Consider the following 16,811-nt stretch of genomic DNA (forward strand, 5'->3'; position numbering starts at 1 on the left):
AACAGACTAAGATACAGATTAAACCCAAGAAAACATTCAAAATGCAGTCCCTCTCACAGTTCTGCAGTAAATCTTATTCTACTTACCACATTTATTTAGTGCTTTATTAGTAGCAAGGAGTTTAAGACACAGAAAAGCCTAGTCTACTAATCTGTTACTTCTTCCTAACAGCAGACAGAAAAAAAGCAATAATATGCAGCATCTTCTAATCTGTCCAAAGATATTTTATCACTGCAGTGCTGGAGAAGTCTATGTACCCATCCACATGGGGGCCAGAGACAGACCCTGCTTTCCTCTGCATTGCTATCACCAGACTCACCCCATCAGCAATTGCACCACCAGCCAAATTCAGAGAGGGCCCGTTGTCTTCCACAGCTGTTACTCCTATGTCTTTCCCCCTTTATGGGTCTGGGAAGGAAAGGGTGGACTCATACTTAACCTCTCTGGAGTTTGATAGAGCAGTTAATTGAGATATTTGAAATCTGTTCTATTTAATACCATTGTGCAGGTGGAAGGAAGATAACATTTGATATTCTGAAGCACTAGAGTAAGAAAAAGGTTTCATGTTTAAGGTTCTCTTGTTTGCATCAATTCTGAAAAAAAAAATAATAATAAAGGATGTGTGCTGTAAAAACTAACATTGTTACCTGTTGTTTTTTTTTTAATGCAGATTTCATAATCAGTCCCTTACACAACAAAAACCTGTACATTTTCCCTTTATTGCAGAAAATTTGATTTAAGGTCCTGATGTAAAAATAACTGAAACTTTGAAGGCCATAAGTATATTAGAATATGAAGATAAGGTATAAAATTTCTTGCAATGTTGATAAATATTATGTAATTACATTTCAGAATTCTTTATATAGTTTTTCCTGCAATTTCCAATGGATGTCTTAACACAGCTGATGAAGAAGTAGCCCAACCTAATTCCCAGTTGTATCATAGTAGTTTGTTATGTTGTGGACAGCACTTCCGGGATTTTATTTTTTCCCTAAGAGTGTAATATATTAAGAAACAGAAGTAACAACGCTTATCAAAACTGAACCTAAGTGTCTATTATTAGACCTGATCTCCAGACTGAGGTTTCAGGAGACAGCTTCACATAAATTTAAAAAATGGTAATACTCGTCTATTTACAAGCTAGCATTTCAAAGCATGTGGTGCCTAAATCTGCTTTGAATTAGGCCTTTGCATCTGCTATTAAACTTCAAAGAAATGACTTCAATTAAACTTAATTACTTCCTTCCATAGCTTTGGATATAGCTCTTACTATATTTCATTTCTCTCACAGATTGTGTGGCAAATAAATGACTAATAGAAGTACAAAAACAAAAACTATTAAGCAAATACATTACATATACACAGCAATAGTGTACATGTATTACACTAATTAAGTTATTGTCATAGCCTGCAATCACACAAATGGAACAGTAAGAGGGAAATTTTCACACAAGATCAGCAAAACTGGGCTCATCCTTTGAAGTTTTAATACCTTTATTACCTAATTTATAAAGAGTTTTTAAATTCCTGAAAGCAAACAAGCCTATTAAAACAGTTACTTTATACTCTAATAATAGGATATTGAAAAATAGCAACTAGGCAGCAAGCTGGCTACTAATTATATTCCTCTGTATCCTGTTTGTCTAGTAGTCCCAGAAACATGCAAAATAATTGTCCTTTCCAGTCATCTGGAATACCACACACGATTCAATACGAATCTTGTTATCTCACTGCAGTTTCCCACCAACTTCAGAGGTATGAGGAAGCATGCAAACAAGAAATTGGGTTTTGATCAGAGCATGAGATGAGGTAAAGCAATGGTAGGACTAGCATGTAAGCATAGCAATTCTTCCCATTTCTTTTGGATGAGAAGGCCCCAAGGATTTTATTTTTTCAAAGGCATAGTTCATTTATATAGTTGGCAATGTCTATTTTGATCCAAGGTTAAAACAATCTTACAGCCACTAAAAAGAGTAAAACAATGTTATCATACCATTTCTGTTCCAAGCAACAAAATAACCTTTTTCAAAACAGCCATTTTTATGTTACTAATAGAAGTGAGAAACATCCAGCAATTAATAAAGTGCACAGCTGTTTATGTAAATCTTTACTGAGAGAAAAACAAAAAAATGCCAAGTAGCTGTCACATATCTAAGGCTGTTAAAGCCACAGTCCTTTTAAGGTCTCAATAGCAATTTCAAAACACATTTTCATTTGGTACAAAAAGTTTCCACCCAGTAAATAATTTTATTATCAATTCAATGTTCGGGTTTTTATTTTGTTTTTCTCCCCAAGTAGACTTCCCGCAGTTTTATCTAAACTACTGATGAGTTTTCCATTTTCCTTCCTACAAGGATGCTTATTTCCATAAATGGATTACTCTTTCCCATAATTTGCTTTAGAGCACTTTCATGCAATGCTTCACAAGACACTTTACAAATAAAACAGTGACTTAACGGTGCCATTAGCAAATCATGACGAGACATGGTACTTTGAAGTTCTTCAGGCCTTATTCACAAGGGGCTGCGAACTTCCCTTGGAGAGCAAGATTTGGCAAACAGACAAAAACTAAAAAGCAGCAAATCTGTTAAATTCCATTTTCTTTTCACTGGTCTTTTCACTGTCACTGAATGTTTTGCTGCAGACTTTGAAGCTGAAAGGTAGTTACAATACATTCCCACTATCTGTGACCTGCATGATATCTACCTTTTGGGAGATGCACTTTTCACTGTGTGATTGTTCTTCATTGCAATGGCCTCAGGCAAATTTGAAACTGATGATCAGAGGAAAAAGGTAAGAGTCTGTATCTCTAAAAGCTCTTGCAATTAGCATTCAGAACAAGCACACAGAAGTCAGCCTCTCCCACTGGAATCAATGAATGGCTAGTAGTAATAAGGTCTCATGCAAGATCTCAGTAGTGAAAAAAGCACAGTCCATCTGGTTCTTCTAATACTTCTGGTTCACATTGGTTTTGGCAAATATCAATAGCTGACTTTTCGGAAACATTTATTTTCCAACCACCACCTGAAATACCAGACAGACCATGAGGTAAAGAAAACTATGCAAACAAAACTTAAATTGACAGCTGAGCTTCACACAATGTACCTTGAGTACAAGCACTCCATGGGGACACCAGCTGAATTAACACACCACCCTCTAGACAAAAGTGTACATACAAACACATGCTGAGTATCAGACCACATCTGGGGCAATAAAGGGCCTAAAAGCACAAGTCCAACATACATGGTCATTATACTATTTAAGTACAATTATTGTCTAAAACTATAGCATCAGTGTTACTGGAATACAGTACTACTTCCTAGATAATTCAGCTACTTATCCCTTTCATCCACTGTTAAAATGTAGAAATGCAGATGTTTTGTGGTACCTGATGTTTGCGCAGAATTACAGATGAGAAGTAGTGGCACATACAAACAAGGAGACAGGTGACCCATGAGCATTGTTCAAAGGTAACAAAGCTAGATAGCATGCAGCCTACTCAACTGAGCATAGCTGGACAAGGTCACAGAAGTATCTACAAGTCCAGGAAAAATGCTGACTGCTGTCACTAGATGAAGTAGGGATCACTCCTTTTTTTCCCCATTTTAAACGCACTAAAACCAGATTGCATTGCTCAGAGACATCGATTCAACACAGTGGACAAGAGGATTTGCCACCTCTCTAATTCAGTGCGGCAGGGCACACACATGATAAAGCTGCATTTCTGCTACAGAACTTCCCACATACCTTCTTCCGCCATTTAAATGGTGGCTAGATCCAGTTATTGTCTATACACTGGCAACCAGCCCCTCACTTAAGTGCAATTAAAACTGCAGGAAGCTTTTTAGGTACCTGCATAAAGATCTCCTGGCCCCATGTAGGCCACCCCTTCACATGTGTGCTGTCCCTAAGCTAGGCACAGTGCAATCTCTGTAATATTCAAGAAACAATTTTAAACACAAGCCTGGAAAGCTTAAAAAAGTGATATTCTAGTATTCTAGTTGTGGTTATTTTACCACAGTTATACAGCTGTGCTGGCACAAGAGGGGAAGTGAGTAGCAGTGGGCAGCCTATGAAGCCAGAACTACTCCAAGGAAAGTCCAAGAGGACAGCAGGTCCCTGGGACACTATATTTAGTATTCTCAAGAGGAAGCGCGGTTAGATGGGGGGAAGCTATGTCACTTAAGGTCTTTGGGTCTCTTACTTGATCTAAAGTGACCTGGTAAAACCACTAAGATACCTTAACTGGTTTAAAAAAATATGAATGCACAAGTGGCAGTGAATGCAAAGAAAAAAAAACACATACATATGAATTGCAGTTTATAGCAAGAGCTGCAGAGACAGACTGCCAGGCCTTAAGAGCATGCAGCAGAGCAGCTAGCACTAGCTGAGAGAACACACACACTGTAGTACAGGCTCTGTTCGCAGAGTATTCCTGAAACTGCCATTTCTTGGAGCTTGTCTGAAATGTTCAGTGGCTGTTCTCTTCCCATTCCCCTGCTTAAGAAGGAAAACATTTAGTAGGGTAAATCCATTTTTTCTGTAAAAATATTTGTATGCCCTATGGAAGGAAATAAAAAGAGAAGAGAGATAGAGACCTGCAGAGACAGCTGTCTGAAATTACCTCATTAACCATACAGAAAAAAAGTTACAGAAGTTTTTTTTCCTACAAAAATTCCACAAAAGATACGTCTTCAAGCATTTTTCCCCTACTTACACATTCCAGAGCTCCAAGGATCAATCCCACAGGACAGTGATTCAGTCTCCTTCTCCATTCTGTTTTTTTTTTTGTTTTGTTTTTTTGTTTTTAAATGCACAGATCTTTTTTCTGTCTCCACATATGAAGCACTAAGAGAAAGTTCTCTTCTGTTAAGACTTCATTATTACATGACCAGACTGCCACAGACAAATGCAAAACAGGACAATTACCATGGATCAGCTGACACAGTAACGTGTAAGTAACTCACTCACACAGCTGAGTGCATTAAGGTAAAAAAGTTTAGTAAAACTATTGTGAATTTCAAAAGTCCCATAAGCCCCAATAAACATCTACTGAGATTTGAAACCTGTATTCACCTGCCAAATCAGAACAAACATAATACTAGAGCAATTTTATTCTAGAATATCTGCATCCCACAGCAGAACACAACACAGTAAAACATCAAAACCTTCTACCATGGATGAACCCCCCAAAAATAACGTTAGTTCCACTTATAAGAAGGGGACACATCTTAGGAATCTGGAGGAGCACATAGAAAAACTATGGGCACATCGTTCCACAATCTAGTATAAAACAATAGAATAGTGATTGCTCAAAATACTCAAGGTGGTGCTCTATACTGGCCTAAATGGGTTTGTAATAATACTAATACAAATATTGTACAGCTAGTAAATATACATTGTTTTTTTTTAATGTTGTATCATCCTATCATTCTCAGAAGGAAATGTCTAAATCTGAGTGAACAGATTTGAAAGAAAATAAAATTAATTATAAACAAAAGGTTGGGAAGTGTGAAAAAAATGATAGTGTGGATAATGTGGTATTTTGTTTCTGGCTTTTCTAGAAGTAGAACACCAAGTATCACGAACTGTCTCACGTTGTTACATGCTCAGGAGGTCATTCCCTTTGCTAAACACCTGGCAAACGTTTGCTAGAAGTGAGGTTATTTGTATTTTAAGGAAGAGAATTTTAGAAAGAGAGAAGATACCTAATCCTGCAAACCAGCATGCAAGCTATGCCTCATTAGGAGAAACAGGATCTATAAATAATTCATTCTGCATTTCTTCTACGCAAATTGCTATTCCCATGAAATAAACATGTTTTTCTGCTGACTTCCAACTGCTCCACACCTGGATCTTACCAGCCTATGCTAGTATTCCACTGCCTATTGGTAATGCAAATTGCTCCAAAATACATCTTTCATAAGAAGCTACACTTCATTTAATTACTAGCAAGTGTGGTGCTCCCACATCAATTTTAAAACGTCACACATGCTGCACAGGTATACAAGAAATACTTAATAGGATTGCCTTTAGACAACATAATCCATTACTCCTGAACAGCATCACTTACAAGGTTTCATATCCTAAACCCTTCCATTTCAGTTCCTGCCTCACCTTTGCTCTTCTCAATAGTAAGGATGAAATAGAATATCCTATATGGTACTTTATCCAATTTCAAATATATAGAACTAAGAATGACCATTTTCCAGATGGTTCTGCTGAAGTGATCAGAAACAAAATAATTGTCATTATTTTAAATACAATGCCCCGCTTATACAGATTTTGTACTGACAATTTCAGTTGGTTGACTAATTAAAAAGATTTTAAATGATATAGCCATGCAGCTCCTAAAAAAGCATGTGAATGCACCAGTATAAATGTATCTTACCCAATAAAACTTGGGGCATTACTATCAGAATCGCATTTATAAGAGCACAATGGAATTCAATGGAATTATTTGCATAAGTGTTGGGTGTTGTCAAAGTGGTACAGGGGATGCAGAGAAGCCTAAACTTAACATTAAACATTTTGAGATGACATACATACAGGAATTCACACCTCACCTGGCCATGTCTTATTCTGTCCTCAGACATGATGCACAACACAATCACATTGTCTTTTTTTCATTCCAAGCTGCCAGTATGCAGAAACCCACAAACCCAATGGAAAAGCGGGGGTCTCTTAGCTCAGCTCAAGCAATGCATAGGTTATTTACAAGACAAACCACAGAAAATGCAGTAGATGCAGACTTCCTCCACCAAGAATAGCAAACAACCCACATTTGTATTTGCTGCTGACAACCATGAGGCAACCGCTCCAATAGCTTTGAGGGATGATAGGGCTCAAGGCAGTGGTTTGCCTTATTTCTTGGGAATGCATTCCATAAATAGAACTTCCTTTACCCACCTTGTTCACAGATCCCCACAAAGATCAATTTTTCCTAACTCCTTGGGACAGGTCTCAGATTCCAACACTACCAAGTGAACACACCTCTACCTCTGTTATATTTGCACACACTTCCAACCTTCTGTGCTACAAACTGGGCCATGGATGGAGAGCAGCTGTTGGGCAGAAGAAAGTATTGGGAACAGGTCATGGACAACAATAACAAAATAAATTAGCTATTTAGTTTGTAGGCTGGACTTGTTCTTGGGTACGACTAAGTTTCCACACAGCAGCACCTATCTTCAGCAATTCAGAGATCAAACAACAGTACACAAATCAAGGCCTCCCACTCTTCCCACAGAATTCCCAATCCTGTTCAAGGTGTCAGCCATTTAATTCCATTGGCTGCATGACCCAGACCCATAACAACTGAAAATCAAACTTAAACTCTGAAATAAATTTAAAACCAGTAATTTCAAATCTCTTGCACAAAACAGCTATTTTATGGTAAGAGCTGCTCTGGGTATGTGAGCATTTGACTTTTTCTTTCCACCTCTAATACACACAAGGATTTATTTGTTTTTCTTTAAAAAGTCTCAAACCAACAAATCCCTCTAAATGAAGTCAACCTGCGCTGCACAGATTTCACTTCTGAAAGAAAAGGTGAAGAACAAGCCCTGGGCAGATCGGTGTCCAGTACAACTCTTCTGGAAGGCGCACAGATACTACTGGAATGAAACATAACAAAATGCTGAAAACTGCCTTTTCAAATCAGATGAGCAGATGCTGTGATATTTGTGACTAAAACCTAAGATTATTTTTTTTTTAATGATCTTTTAAGCTGCATTTCAGGTCCCCTTTAATTGACTGTTTATGTTTAGTTATTCTCACACCAGTTCTGCTTTCTTCTGCCTGCCAAATATTGAAGAGCACGTCTGACCTCTATTTCAAGCATTTTGATATATTACAAAGTACAAGAACCTGCTGCCTCGTGTGATGTTGTGTGCAATACTGTAGTATACCCTTATTTGGCATTCATGGCATACCAAAATGAGAATTTAAAAACAAAAGAACAAGACATATCACTGAAGCTCACACACAAGTCTTCAAAGAGGCAGTATTTTGAGAGGACTACTTGACCTTTAATATATGAATTTAATAGTCCATCCCCACAATTATGCATAAAACACACACAGCCTGAAGGGGGAGAGGGAAGGGGGCAGAACATCTGGATGACATATGCTTCATTGCTTAAAGATGAACTGCAAACCAAAAACCTTTTGCCCCATTACTCGTTTGTCATGTAATACTTAAAAGCAGAACTGAGACAGCTCCTAATTTTGTACTGATTTTGCAGTTTGGGTTTTCACACCTCTGCTGAATTAGGACAACAAAAGTACAATTTTAAACTAATTGAAGCATGCTTATACTGGAGGTTGTCTTGTTTTAGCTACATAGGCATCAAAATCAAATGCATTCAACCAAAGGAAAGCTTTCTGTAGGACTCAGCCTGACTACACTTGTCTCCTTGTGCTTGGGAGTGGACTAATATATAATCTTTAAAGTATAATTACTTAAATATCATTGCAAGTGCGAACAAGAATGTTTTACACTTAGAATTTAATTTTCCTCATTTTTTCAAGAATCCAACATAAAAAACATGTTACAAAATTTCTTGTGCTACACTCCGTAAAAATCTGATGGTAATTAAATACCACCGGACCATGATACAGCAAATCATAGCCCTACACATTGCCAGATTGATTAATGCAACTTCATTCACTGGAGCAATTTAGAGGCAAACAATATAGACCTACAGAAATTAAGTCTTCTAGTTAGTAACAGAAGAACTGTAAGGAATTTAAAATAGAAATGACCAACAAAAGGAGCATCAGAAAGCATCAGCTGTGGAGTTTTCCTAGGATCCATTGGAACGTCTCTCACTGTCTACAAAAACATTTTTATTTTTTGGCAGGCAGTGGGGGTGGGGGAAATCAGCCACAGCAAACAAGGATGGGCTGATTCAACAAGAGACCTGGTTACTGCCTCAGAAATGCTGATTCTACTCTGTAACGCTTTGTTGCGTCTGCCTGCTAACTTTCAGCTCACTTTCATACCTCATAAGGGGCACCTTTATGCATTTACACTGCAATTGTGATCTTGAAGTTTGCTTCCTATTACAATGCCTTTAAGGAACATGACCCATATTGTAGAAGCATGAAAGTTTCCAAAACACAGAACACAAGTACCATACAAAAACAGAGCACTAATGTTACGCAGCCAGCTAGTCTTCAAATAGACTTTTCAAAGCAGTCTTGCAGCAAACTATGTGTGTTATGCTATTAACTACATTTGCAATTAAACATTTTCAGGACTCTTGAAATAGGTACAACTCCTCTTGTATTTTCCTCACAGAAAATTCCTCCCCCTCAAGCATTTTATAATTAAAAATAGAAATTTTAAAAAAAATGCAGAAGCCAAAGCGTGAAAAATGGCAGGAAACGAAGTTCAGAAGACTGATCTCTTGTATTTACATAACACTTTCCATCCCTAAAGATACAATGGTATGATCATGGAAATTATCCCAGTCACAATAAAAATAGCACAGCCCACAGAACTGTTGATCAGCAGACCACAATAGGCTGAGTTGAGCACTCAGATTACAGTCAACCTGCAGCAAGTTCAGCAGTTGCTGGGAAATGACCCATCAGGAGGGCATCCTCCCACAAGGAGGGTTACCTTTGCTCCTTTCCCTAGGATCTCTATTTCTTGTCATGTCAGAGGAAAGAGGACACCGTGAGAATCAAATGAGACCAAAGCACAATTTTCAGCACAGGAAAGTGGATAGGTCCCATGCATAAAAGTTGCTGCAGTCAATTTAGCAGTCAAGGGGTATGTGAATTATCTTGGACCTCATTCAGACAGGATACACACATCATCTCCAAGGCCAGCCCTGCACTCTACAAACCCCTAGCAGTACATAGATTTATGCTGAGACACAAGGTTTTTTACAGCATCCTGCAAAATACTGCTACTGGCACTGCTAAAAGGTTTAGTTAAAACCTGCAAGTTACAGTCTGTGGAATTGTTTTTGTTTGTTTGTTTTTTTTTTTCAGTTTTATAATTAGATTAGAAAAATATTAAAGAAGCTATGGATTTTAACTAGCCACCTGCTTACCTTGGAAAGAACAACTCAAAGTCATTTGGGGTAGCAACAGCATTGCCTGAGGTTGTACAAATTCTACAATGGTTTGGGTTGGAAGGGACCTCAAAGACCATTCAGTTCCAACCCCCTGCCATGGCAGGGACACCTCCCACCAGACCAAGCTGCCCAAGGCCCCATCCAGCCTGGCCTTGAACACTTCCAGGGATAGGGCATAACAGTACTTACAACACAGAATTTCACTGAAGGTTTCATTTGTGATCTCTGCATGTAGAAGGTTACATCCAGTGTACAGGCACATGAAATCACTTTTGTTCAGAGTAAATACACAACACACAAAACAGAAATAAATTTCCTTCTAGATTTCACACCTAGTCTTCTCTGTACAAGCCCATCAAGTACATTTTCTGTTAAATTCTACCACACTAAACCTACACAGTGTAAACTGCCCTTTGATGACAGCAAAATTCACCTCCATCTCCTTCAAAACCCTAACTTAAAAAGAAGAATCTGAATATGAGAAGGGATAATCCACTGCAAAGCGTGGTATTTATGAAGTAACGTTACCCATTCTATTTGTTTTAAAGTATCACTGCCCAGTCCTCAGTGGGGGATATTAACATTTTACAGAGTACCATCATTGTTCATGTGTTTGTTGTAGGAAGACAGGTGCACTGAAGTGTCATTTTTCAATTAATCAAAAACCAGGGTCCCTTTGAAATAATGTATTTAAGTCAGGGAGTTCAACATCTGCCGAGTTAACAGTGATTACTAGATTAACATAGTGATTACTACTTATGTAATCAGCGAGGTGGCACGTAGCTGCCATAGTAACAAGCAGAAGATCAACTGTTTTCTTCCAAGAAATGCCTACACTTCACCCAGCTATTCTGTTGTGATTTTTAAAGACACGATGGTGGGGGAAAAAAAGTCTTGGGTATTAGAACTTGCCTCTTCCTCTGTATTTCCTCAAAAGAGGAGAGAGTTCCTCAGAAGAGGGTTTCAGTAATAACTCAGGATGTCCCACCAGTGACTGGGCTACAGAGTTTCTGGGGCCACAACAAGAAACAGTCCCGACAACCTAGAGAGAGTATGCAAAGAAACACCCCAGAGACAGCACACATTTTAGGAAAAAATCACCTTCCCAAGCACTCCTACAAGTGCTACAGACAGAGATGATTTCGTGCAGTAATTATAGCAAAGGGGGTGTCTTGGTATCAGAGGTTGTACGGTTATACAGTTTTTCCAATATATAAGTAAACTGCAAGTTAATTTTGGTTAATTATTAACTACAAAGAACAGAGGTGAGTGGCTATTAAATACATCGCCATCAAGCATCATTTATATTAAGCTTTTACACATACAGAACTCCAATATTCAACAAGCCTCAATATCTCTGTGAAAGGAATGAGCAAGAAGGAAAAAATAAAAATAAAAATAAAGTCTAGGAAGTAAGGCAGGTAGAGCCACAAGGCAGCTCCACAAAGCTACTCAGAGCAGAAGTGGCAGGGAAACACAGTTTTCTGGCTCCCTATACACTATGTCACTACCTATTTAAAATATATATATAAATAAGTCTTTGCTATTGGTATGTTTCCACGCAGGCTACTGACCAAATAGACTAGGGAGCTGGAACAAACCTAAGAGAAAGGAGGAGGATGCGGGATGCAGGTAACAGGTTTGTAATTTCAGGAAGGAATTAAGTGTCACATTAAAAGATACATATTATACCATAGCAAAGAAGCTCAGGATAAGTTTGAGGAATACTTGTGATCCCTTTTGGGCAACTGCTGCTTTTGTTTCTGTCAGATCGAGAAATGACACAACTACTCAGATTTATATAAAGTACGGGCATTACATTAAAAACTCATACACAGTTAAGTATCTTGCTCTATACATTTAGATTACTCCTATGGGATGTCTGTCTAAGAAAGTCCAGCCTGCCTTATGGCAAAGCTAATCTTCTCATATCTGTTTCACTTTTTATCCTTGCACCTGCTTGGGTTAACAAGATTAAGAAGCAGGCTGGCAGCGGGCTCCCTGTCAAGGAATACCAATTTATCTATTGATTTAATCATCAGCACTACAACCAAATGGAGCTGCAGGGCTGGGCAGAGGGAAGGCATTTATTGCGTTATATTTCAAACTCTAAAGGCAGGCCCTGCAGAAGTCAGGCTGCTGGCAGGCTGGGAGACATTGTGCCACCAGACTGTGCAGAAGGAGGCTGGGGGAAGACACTGCAGCTTTCTTCTAAAAGAATATCCTTTTAACTGCCAGAAAGAAGATTTTGAATGTGATCTTTTAACATTGGCAAAAAAGAAGTCCCTTATTCTACAGCCTACAGATCCAAACTAAGTCTAGATAGAGAGTGTTTTAAAAAGGGGTGCATATGCTTATCTTTGTGAAACCAGGCTCCATTCACAGAGCTTGTGTCACCTCATCCCAAGTCGCAACTTCACTCTCACTTGCGTCAGTGCTCTCTGCCTAAGGGATTCTGTTACCATCCACCTCCCTGCAGAACCTCTGAGTTCAGGGAAGTTTCAGCACTTTAGGTAGACTTCAACATATTTATTTTAAAAACTGCCACAAGATCCATGCTCACAAAAGTAGAAAAAAAATAGTAATAATAATCCATGTACCACAGACCTACTACTAGGGAAAGAATCAGAGGGGGAAACAGTGCAGTGAAATAAGCAGTTGTTTTTAAGAGTTGAACACCGAAGAAAGTGACAAGAATTGGATTCAAGGAGACACAAGTGTTTATTATGTGGGGACTGATCTGAAGTTTTGCAATTCACCCGTTCAGTTGATATGCCGAAGGCAACTGCTGTGAGAGGCCATCCCAAAGTTTGGGGTAATCAGCCCGAAAATAACAAAGTATTCCCAGATAGGTTTTATTTACTAAAAGGAACAGAGCACAACCCTATTCAAAATACACACAGAAAGGAGCAAGGCAGATAACCAATGAATCGCAAACAAATCCCTTTCAAACCAGGCACAGGAGAGGGACTGCCTGCAAGTGACAATGCCGTAAGGGAACAAGCGCCGTTTGTTCCCAACGGACTGCACTTCCGCCTCCTCCCCTTTCATTCAGGGCTCAGTGCTAGCGATGCTCCCTCCATCTCCATGACATGCTGTTTGCAAGTACTTTTATCTGAGGAAAGCAGGCTGGAAAAGCATATGAGCACACGGTAAGTTTGCACTTGTATTTGCTAGCATGAAGGGGAAAAAACCTTGCATCAAATAGGTCCCTTAATTAGCAAGCACAACTAAATGCTAAATATAATAGTGTGGAGCATGTGGGTGTTGGGTAAACTCAGCAGGGGAGTGTGTGCTTAAGGAGCAACTGGGGCAGCTGTGTACATCTGCAACCTTTGCTTTAAAAGCAGTGAATGCTGCACAGTCAGAAAAGAAATTAACTTCCCTGTTTTGTCCTTTGTACTGGGAGTCTGTTGCCCAAATGCTATAGCTCCTGAAGGAATTCAGCTCCAAAGTCAACTGAGACAAACCAGAGCCCCTCACCCCCCTCCTATTACTCGGCACACAGTTCCCTTCCCACTAGCTGATAGCTCGCCGTTCTGACAATGCAGGAAAAGAGGAAAAGAATGGCAGAGGGAAGCAGAGCACAGCTGTACGTTGCAGAATCTCTCCATATTCGTTTGCAAACAAAGCCAGTATTCAAAAGAGACAACGAAGATGCAATAGGACCATACCGAATCCATGCCTCTGAGCAGCGAGGGGCTCTTAACAATGCATTCAAGCAACAGATAGAGATTTACCTTCAGAATGCAGGCCATGTTCTTTCTCTAGCCTTCCTACCACAGAGCAGCAGGATTCTACTTTGTGAGCTGCAGTTCCAGTGTCAGGCAAAAGGCTGGTAGAGCCGCAGAACTGCTAGAGCCCACATTCCTGTAGATCCAAATAAGGGTACCACGCAGCCAGGATCCGTTAGTCATATTAGTCTTTTTATGCCCGGTTTGTTCCACCCATCAGCTCCTGCCACTGGCTGGGCGCCAGCCCGGTACCTCCCCTCCATCACATGACCGCATTTGATTCATGGCTCCAGCGAGTGTTTGTGAGCCCCGGGACGCGCTCACCATCAAGTGTACGTACAGACAGAAATCTGCAGCTTGCAGGCATTTCGTGATGCTCCGAAAGCAAGCCGTGTCTTTATAATTAATCCCCGTGCAACTCTCTAAGTGTTCTCAGGAGACAGTTGCTGCCAGTTGGTCAGAAAAGTCCAGACTCTGTGTTATTTGGGCTCTAAAACCCTTACACTGCCTGTGAGAACGGAGTATTGTTTTGTGTTTGGTCGGTTTCCTTTTGTGAGCTCATCGTTATCAGCAAGCAACACAAATACCCCACCAGAGGTGCCTGCGCTGTGCTGTGCGTGCCTTGCCCTACAAAGGGCTGCCACACGTCACAGGGAAGGGAAAGCTTTTTGGTGCAAGTCTGAAAAAGGCTCTGAACTTCTTCTGAGTTTAACTACACTGGAATGGGATTAACTGCAGATTAATTAATTCAGCTGTTGAGGAATTCTTATTTCAGTTAGTCTTTGCCTGTATTTTTCTATATCATTTCACTATACTCAAACTTCTCTGTACCACACTCTGTATATTATAAAGGTCTTACTTCTTATTTGTTGCTTCTCCTACAGTCTTTCTTCCACTTTCACGCTGTCTCAGCACTTCAGTACATCTTGTAACTTCTCATTTTCTGCACTTGACCCTTCCGTATATTTTGTGTGCTATATTGCTTCACTCCTGCGATTTTGATTCACACAAAATTCCTTGAAAGTGATGCAGTCATCCTCTCTGCATTGTATCTGGAACCCAGACTCTTAGTATGTGGAATCCAGACGAGGTTAGTACTGTGCCACCCATTTAGTAACTGATACTGCTCCTACCTGGCAAGCTGCTGCTAACCAAGCACAATCCCTTTAGACAACAGGTGGATTGCAACTAAAGGAATTACCCCTCCTCATTTCCATACAGAGGCAAATCATCCCCAAGAGCAGAACAGAAAGGGGCAGTGGAGGCTTTCTGCAGTGAAATAGGGAATAAGAAAAAGGAAGATAGAAAATGATTAATCAACCAGATAATATTTACTGCTGAGCTTGAAATATATTATTTACTGCTCCTGAGAGGAAATGAACTGGGGAGGAAAGGAACTGATAAGAAGGACTGTCTAAGCTAAGGATGCCATATGTGCTGGATCTCAGATAAAGGAGAGAAGACCTTGGAAGATCAGAAAGAGTGCCATGCCTTAGATAAGGAAGAGTCTTTAGGCCCTGGAGAACAGGATCGAGCTAGCTTTGTGATTTGGACCGTGACCAAGACCATAGAGAGCATGTGCAAGAAGATGGGGTGAAAAGTATACTATGAGGAAGACATACGGCCTTCCTCCCAAGGACCACTGCCCACGTCCATGAGACCCCTGCCCACAATTCTTGGAAGAATCTGCGCAAGTGCAAAGGACTGATAAGCTAATTAGCATAAGAAGCGTGAGTAGGTGGGTTTCGGTAATGATTATGTATAGGCATTAATTGAATATTCGTAGTTTTTCTGTATAAATAGGGGATAGTTTGTCACTTCGGGTATGCACGTTAGGTGGAAGGATCCCCCGTGCAACCAGCGCTGTCAATAAAGAATATTTCGTCACTTAGAAGAAATTTTGACTTCGTTCTTTAAATCAGCAGCTCACGCTCCCTGGCTGCAATCCTGTGAACTTCCAAAGAAAGTGCCAATTTGTGTTTGGCCCTTGCACTGTCCCACCAGACCGACACAGGTTTCTTTTGTTTTCCTCCCCTCTTCTTCAACACAGGTCCTGCAAGCTCCTCAGCCCCTCTCACCACTGAGGAGAATACCTGAGGCTTGATACAGTCTGCATTCTAATTTTACTATTAAGAAAAACTTTACAGCTTAAACAAGCATGCCATGTGAGTAAGTGAAAGAGCCTAATGGGAAGCATATATTGCCCTACCCAGCTTACTTCTCAGTGCAGTTCATCCAAACCTTGCTCAGCTGCAAGACAACCATACTGCATTAAAAAAAAAAAAGTTGAGTTACAGCGTACTTCTGCACATTTTACCAGGAGGAGACAATGATTGCTTGGCACCATTAAGTGCTGTTAGAAATTCAGCTCACCACCTCGCTATTACTCAGTGTCATGGTAACAATTTAGCATGGCCACACAGCCTCACGTGTTCTTGAGTCTCACCCCATCCATTTCAAACCCAAGCCATTCTATGTTACAGTCTTACACAGTATATGGCTTTCATACAAAGCACAGTGTTGTCAGGAAATATTTACTATTTAGAAAGAAAATTTATATATTTAAATGTACAAACTTACAGAGATCAAAATGCAAGCATCCATAGAAATAGTGGAAGAAGGAAAAGCAAACCCTACAAATCAGTAGCAACTTTTAAAGGATTGTTCTTTTATTTTCAATCCAAACTCAGATGAGAACTTTAGGTTTGTTTTTGAAGTTGCTCATTTAACAGCAACCAGTTTACACTGAACTAGAGATTCTTATTAAATAAACGGAAAAGCTTGTGTAATCCTATTTATAAAAATTTGTTTTAACAGAACAAATGGAATTTAAAATGGATAAAAAATGTGCTCAGAGAAGAAACTGTCCATCTTGCTAGGTAGCTTACACCACTAGTTAAAGCAGACTAAACAACTCTGAAGAGTGCTGTGTTCAGCCATACCACCAGATGTTTTGCCTGTGTAAAAATTACTAAGGATAAACAAAA

At 39.6% G+C, this 16,811-nt stretch overlaps 1 protein-coding gene across 4 annotated transcripts in view; it reads right to left on the reverse strand.

Moving 5' to 3' along the window:
* ST6GALNAC3 (ST6 N-acetylgalactosaminide alpha-2,6-sialyltransferase 3) overlaps positions 1–16,811 on the reverse strand; it is a 228,180-nt gene that overhangs the window by 196,535 nt on the left and 14,834 nt on the right. The window contains exon 1 of one of the 4 annotated variants that reach the window (XM_035332982.1): positions 13,831–14,049. The exons of 2 other annotated variants lie outside the window; for them this stretch is intronic. In XM_035332982.1, the coding sequence (XP_035188873.1) occupies positions 13,831–13,848 (18 nt within the window). In that variant the 5' untranslated portion in view covers positions 13,849–14,049. Of the gene's footprint in view, positions 1–4,717; positions 5,194–13,830; positions 14,050–16,811 lie in introns of those variants that run through there. One more of the 4 variants, XM_035332983.1, reaches the window with a different exon arrangement.

Source organism: Oxyura jamaicensis, chromosome 8, assembly GCF_011077185.1.
Source record: "Oxyura jamaicensis isolate SHBP4307 breed ruddy duck chromosome 8, BPBGC_Ojam_1.0, whole genome shotgun sequence".
In the NCBI taxonomy this organism is placed as follows: Eukaryota; Metazoa; Chordata; class Aves; order Anseriformes; family Anatidae; genus Oxyura; species Oxyura jamaicensis.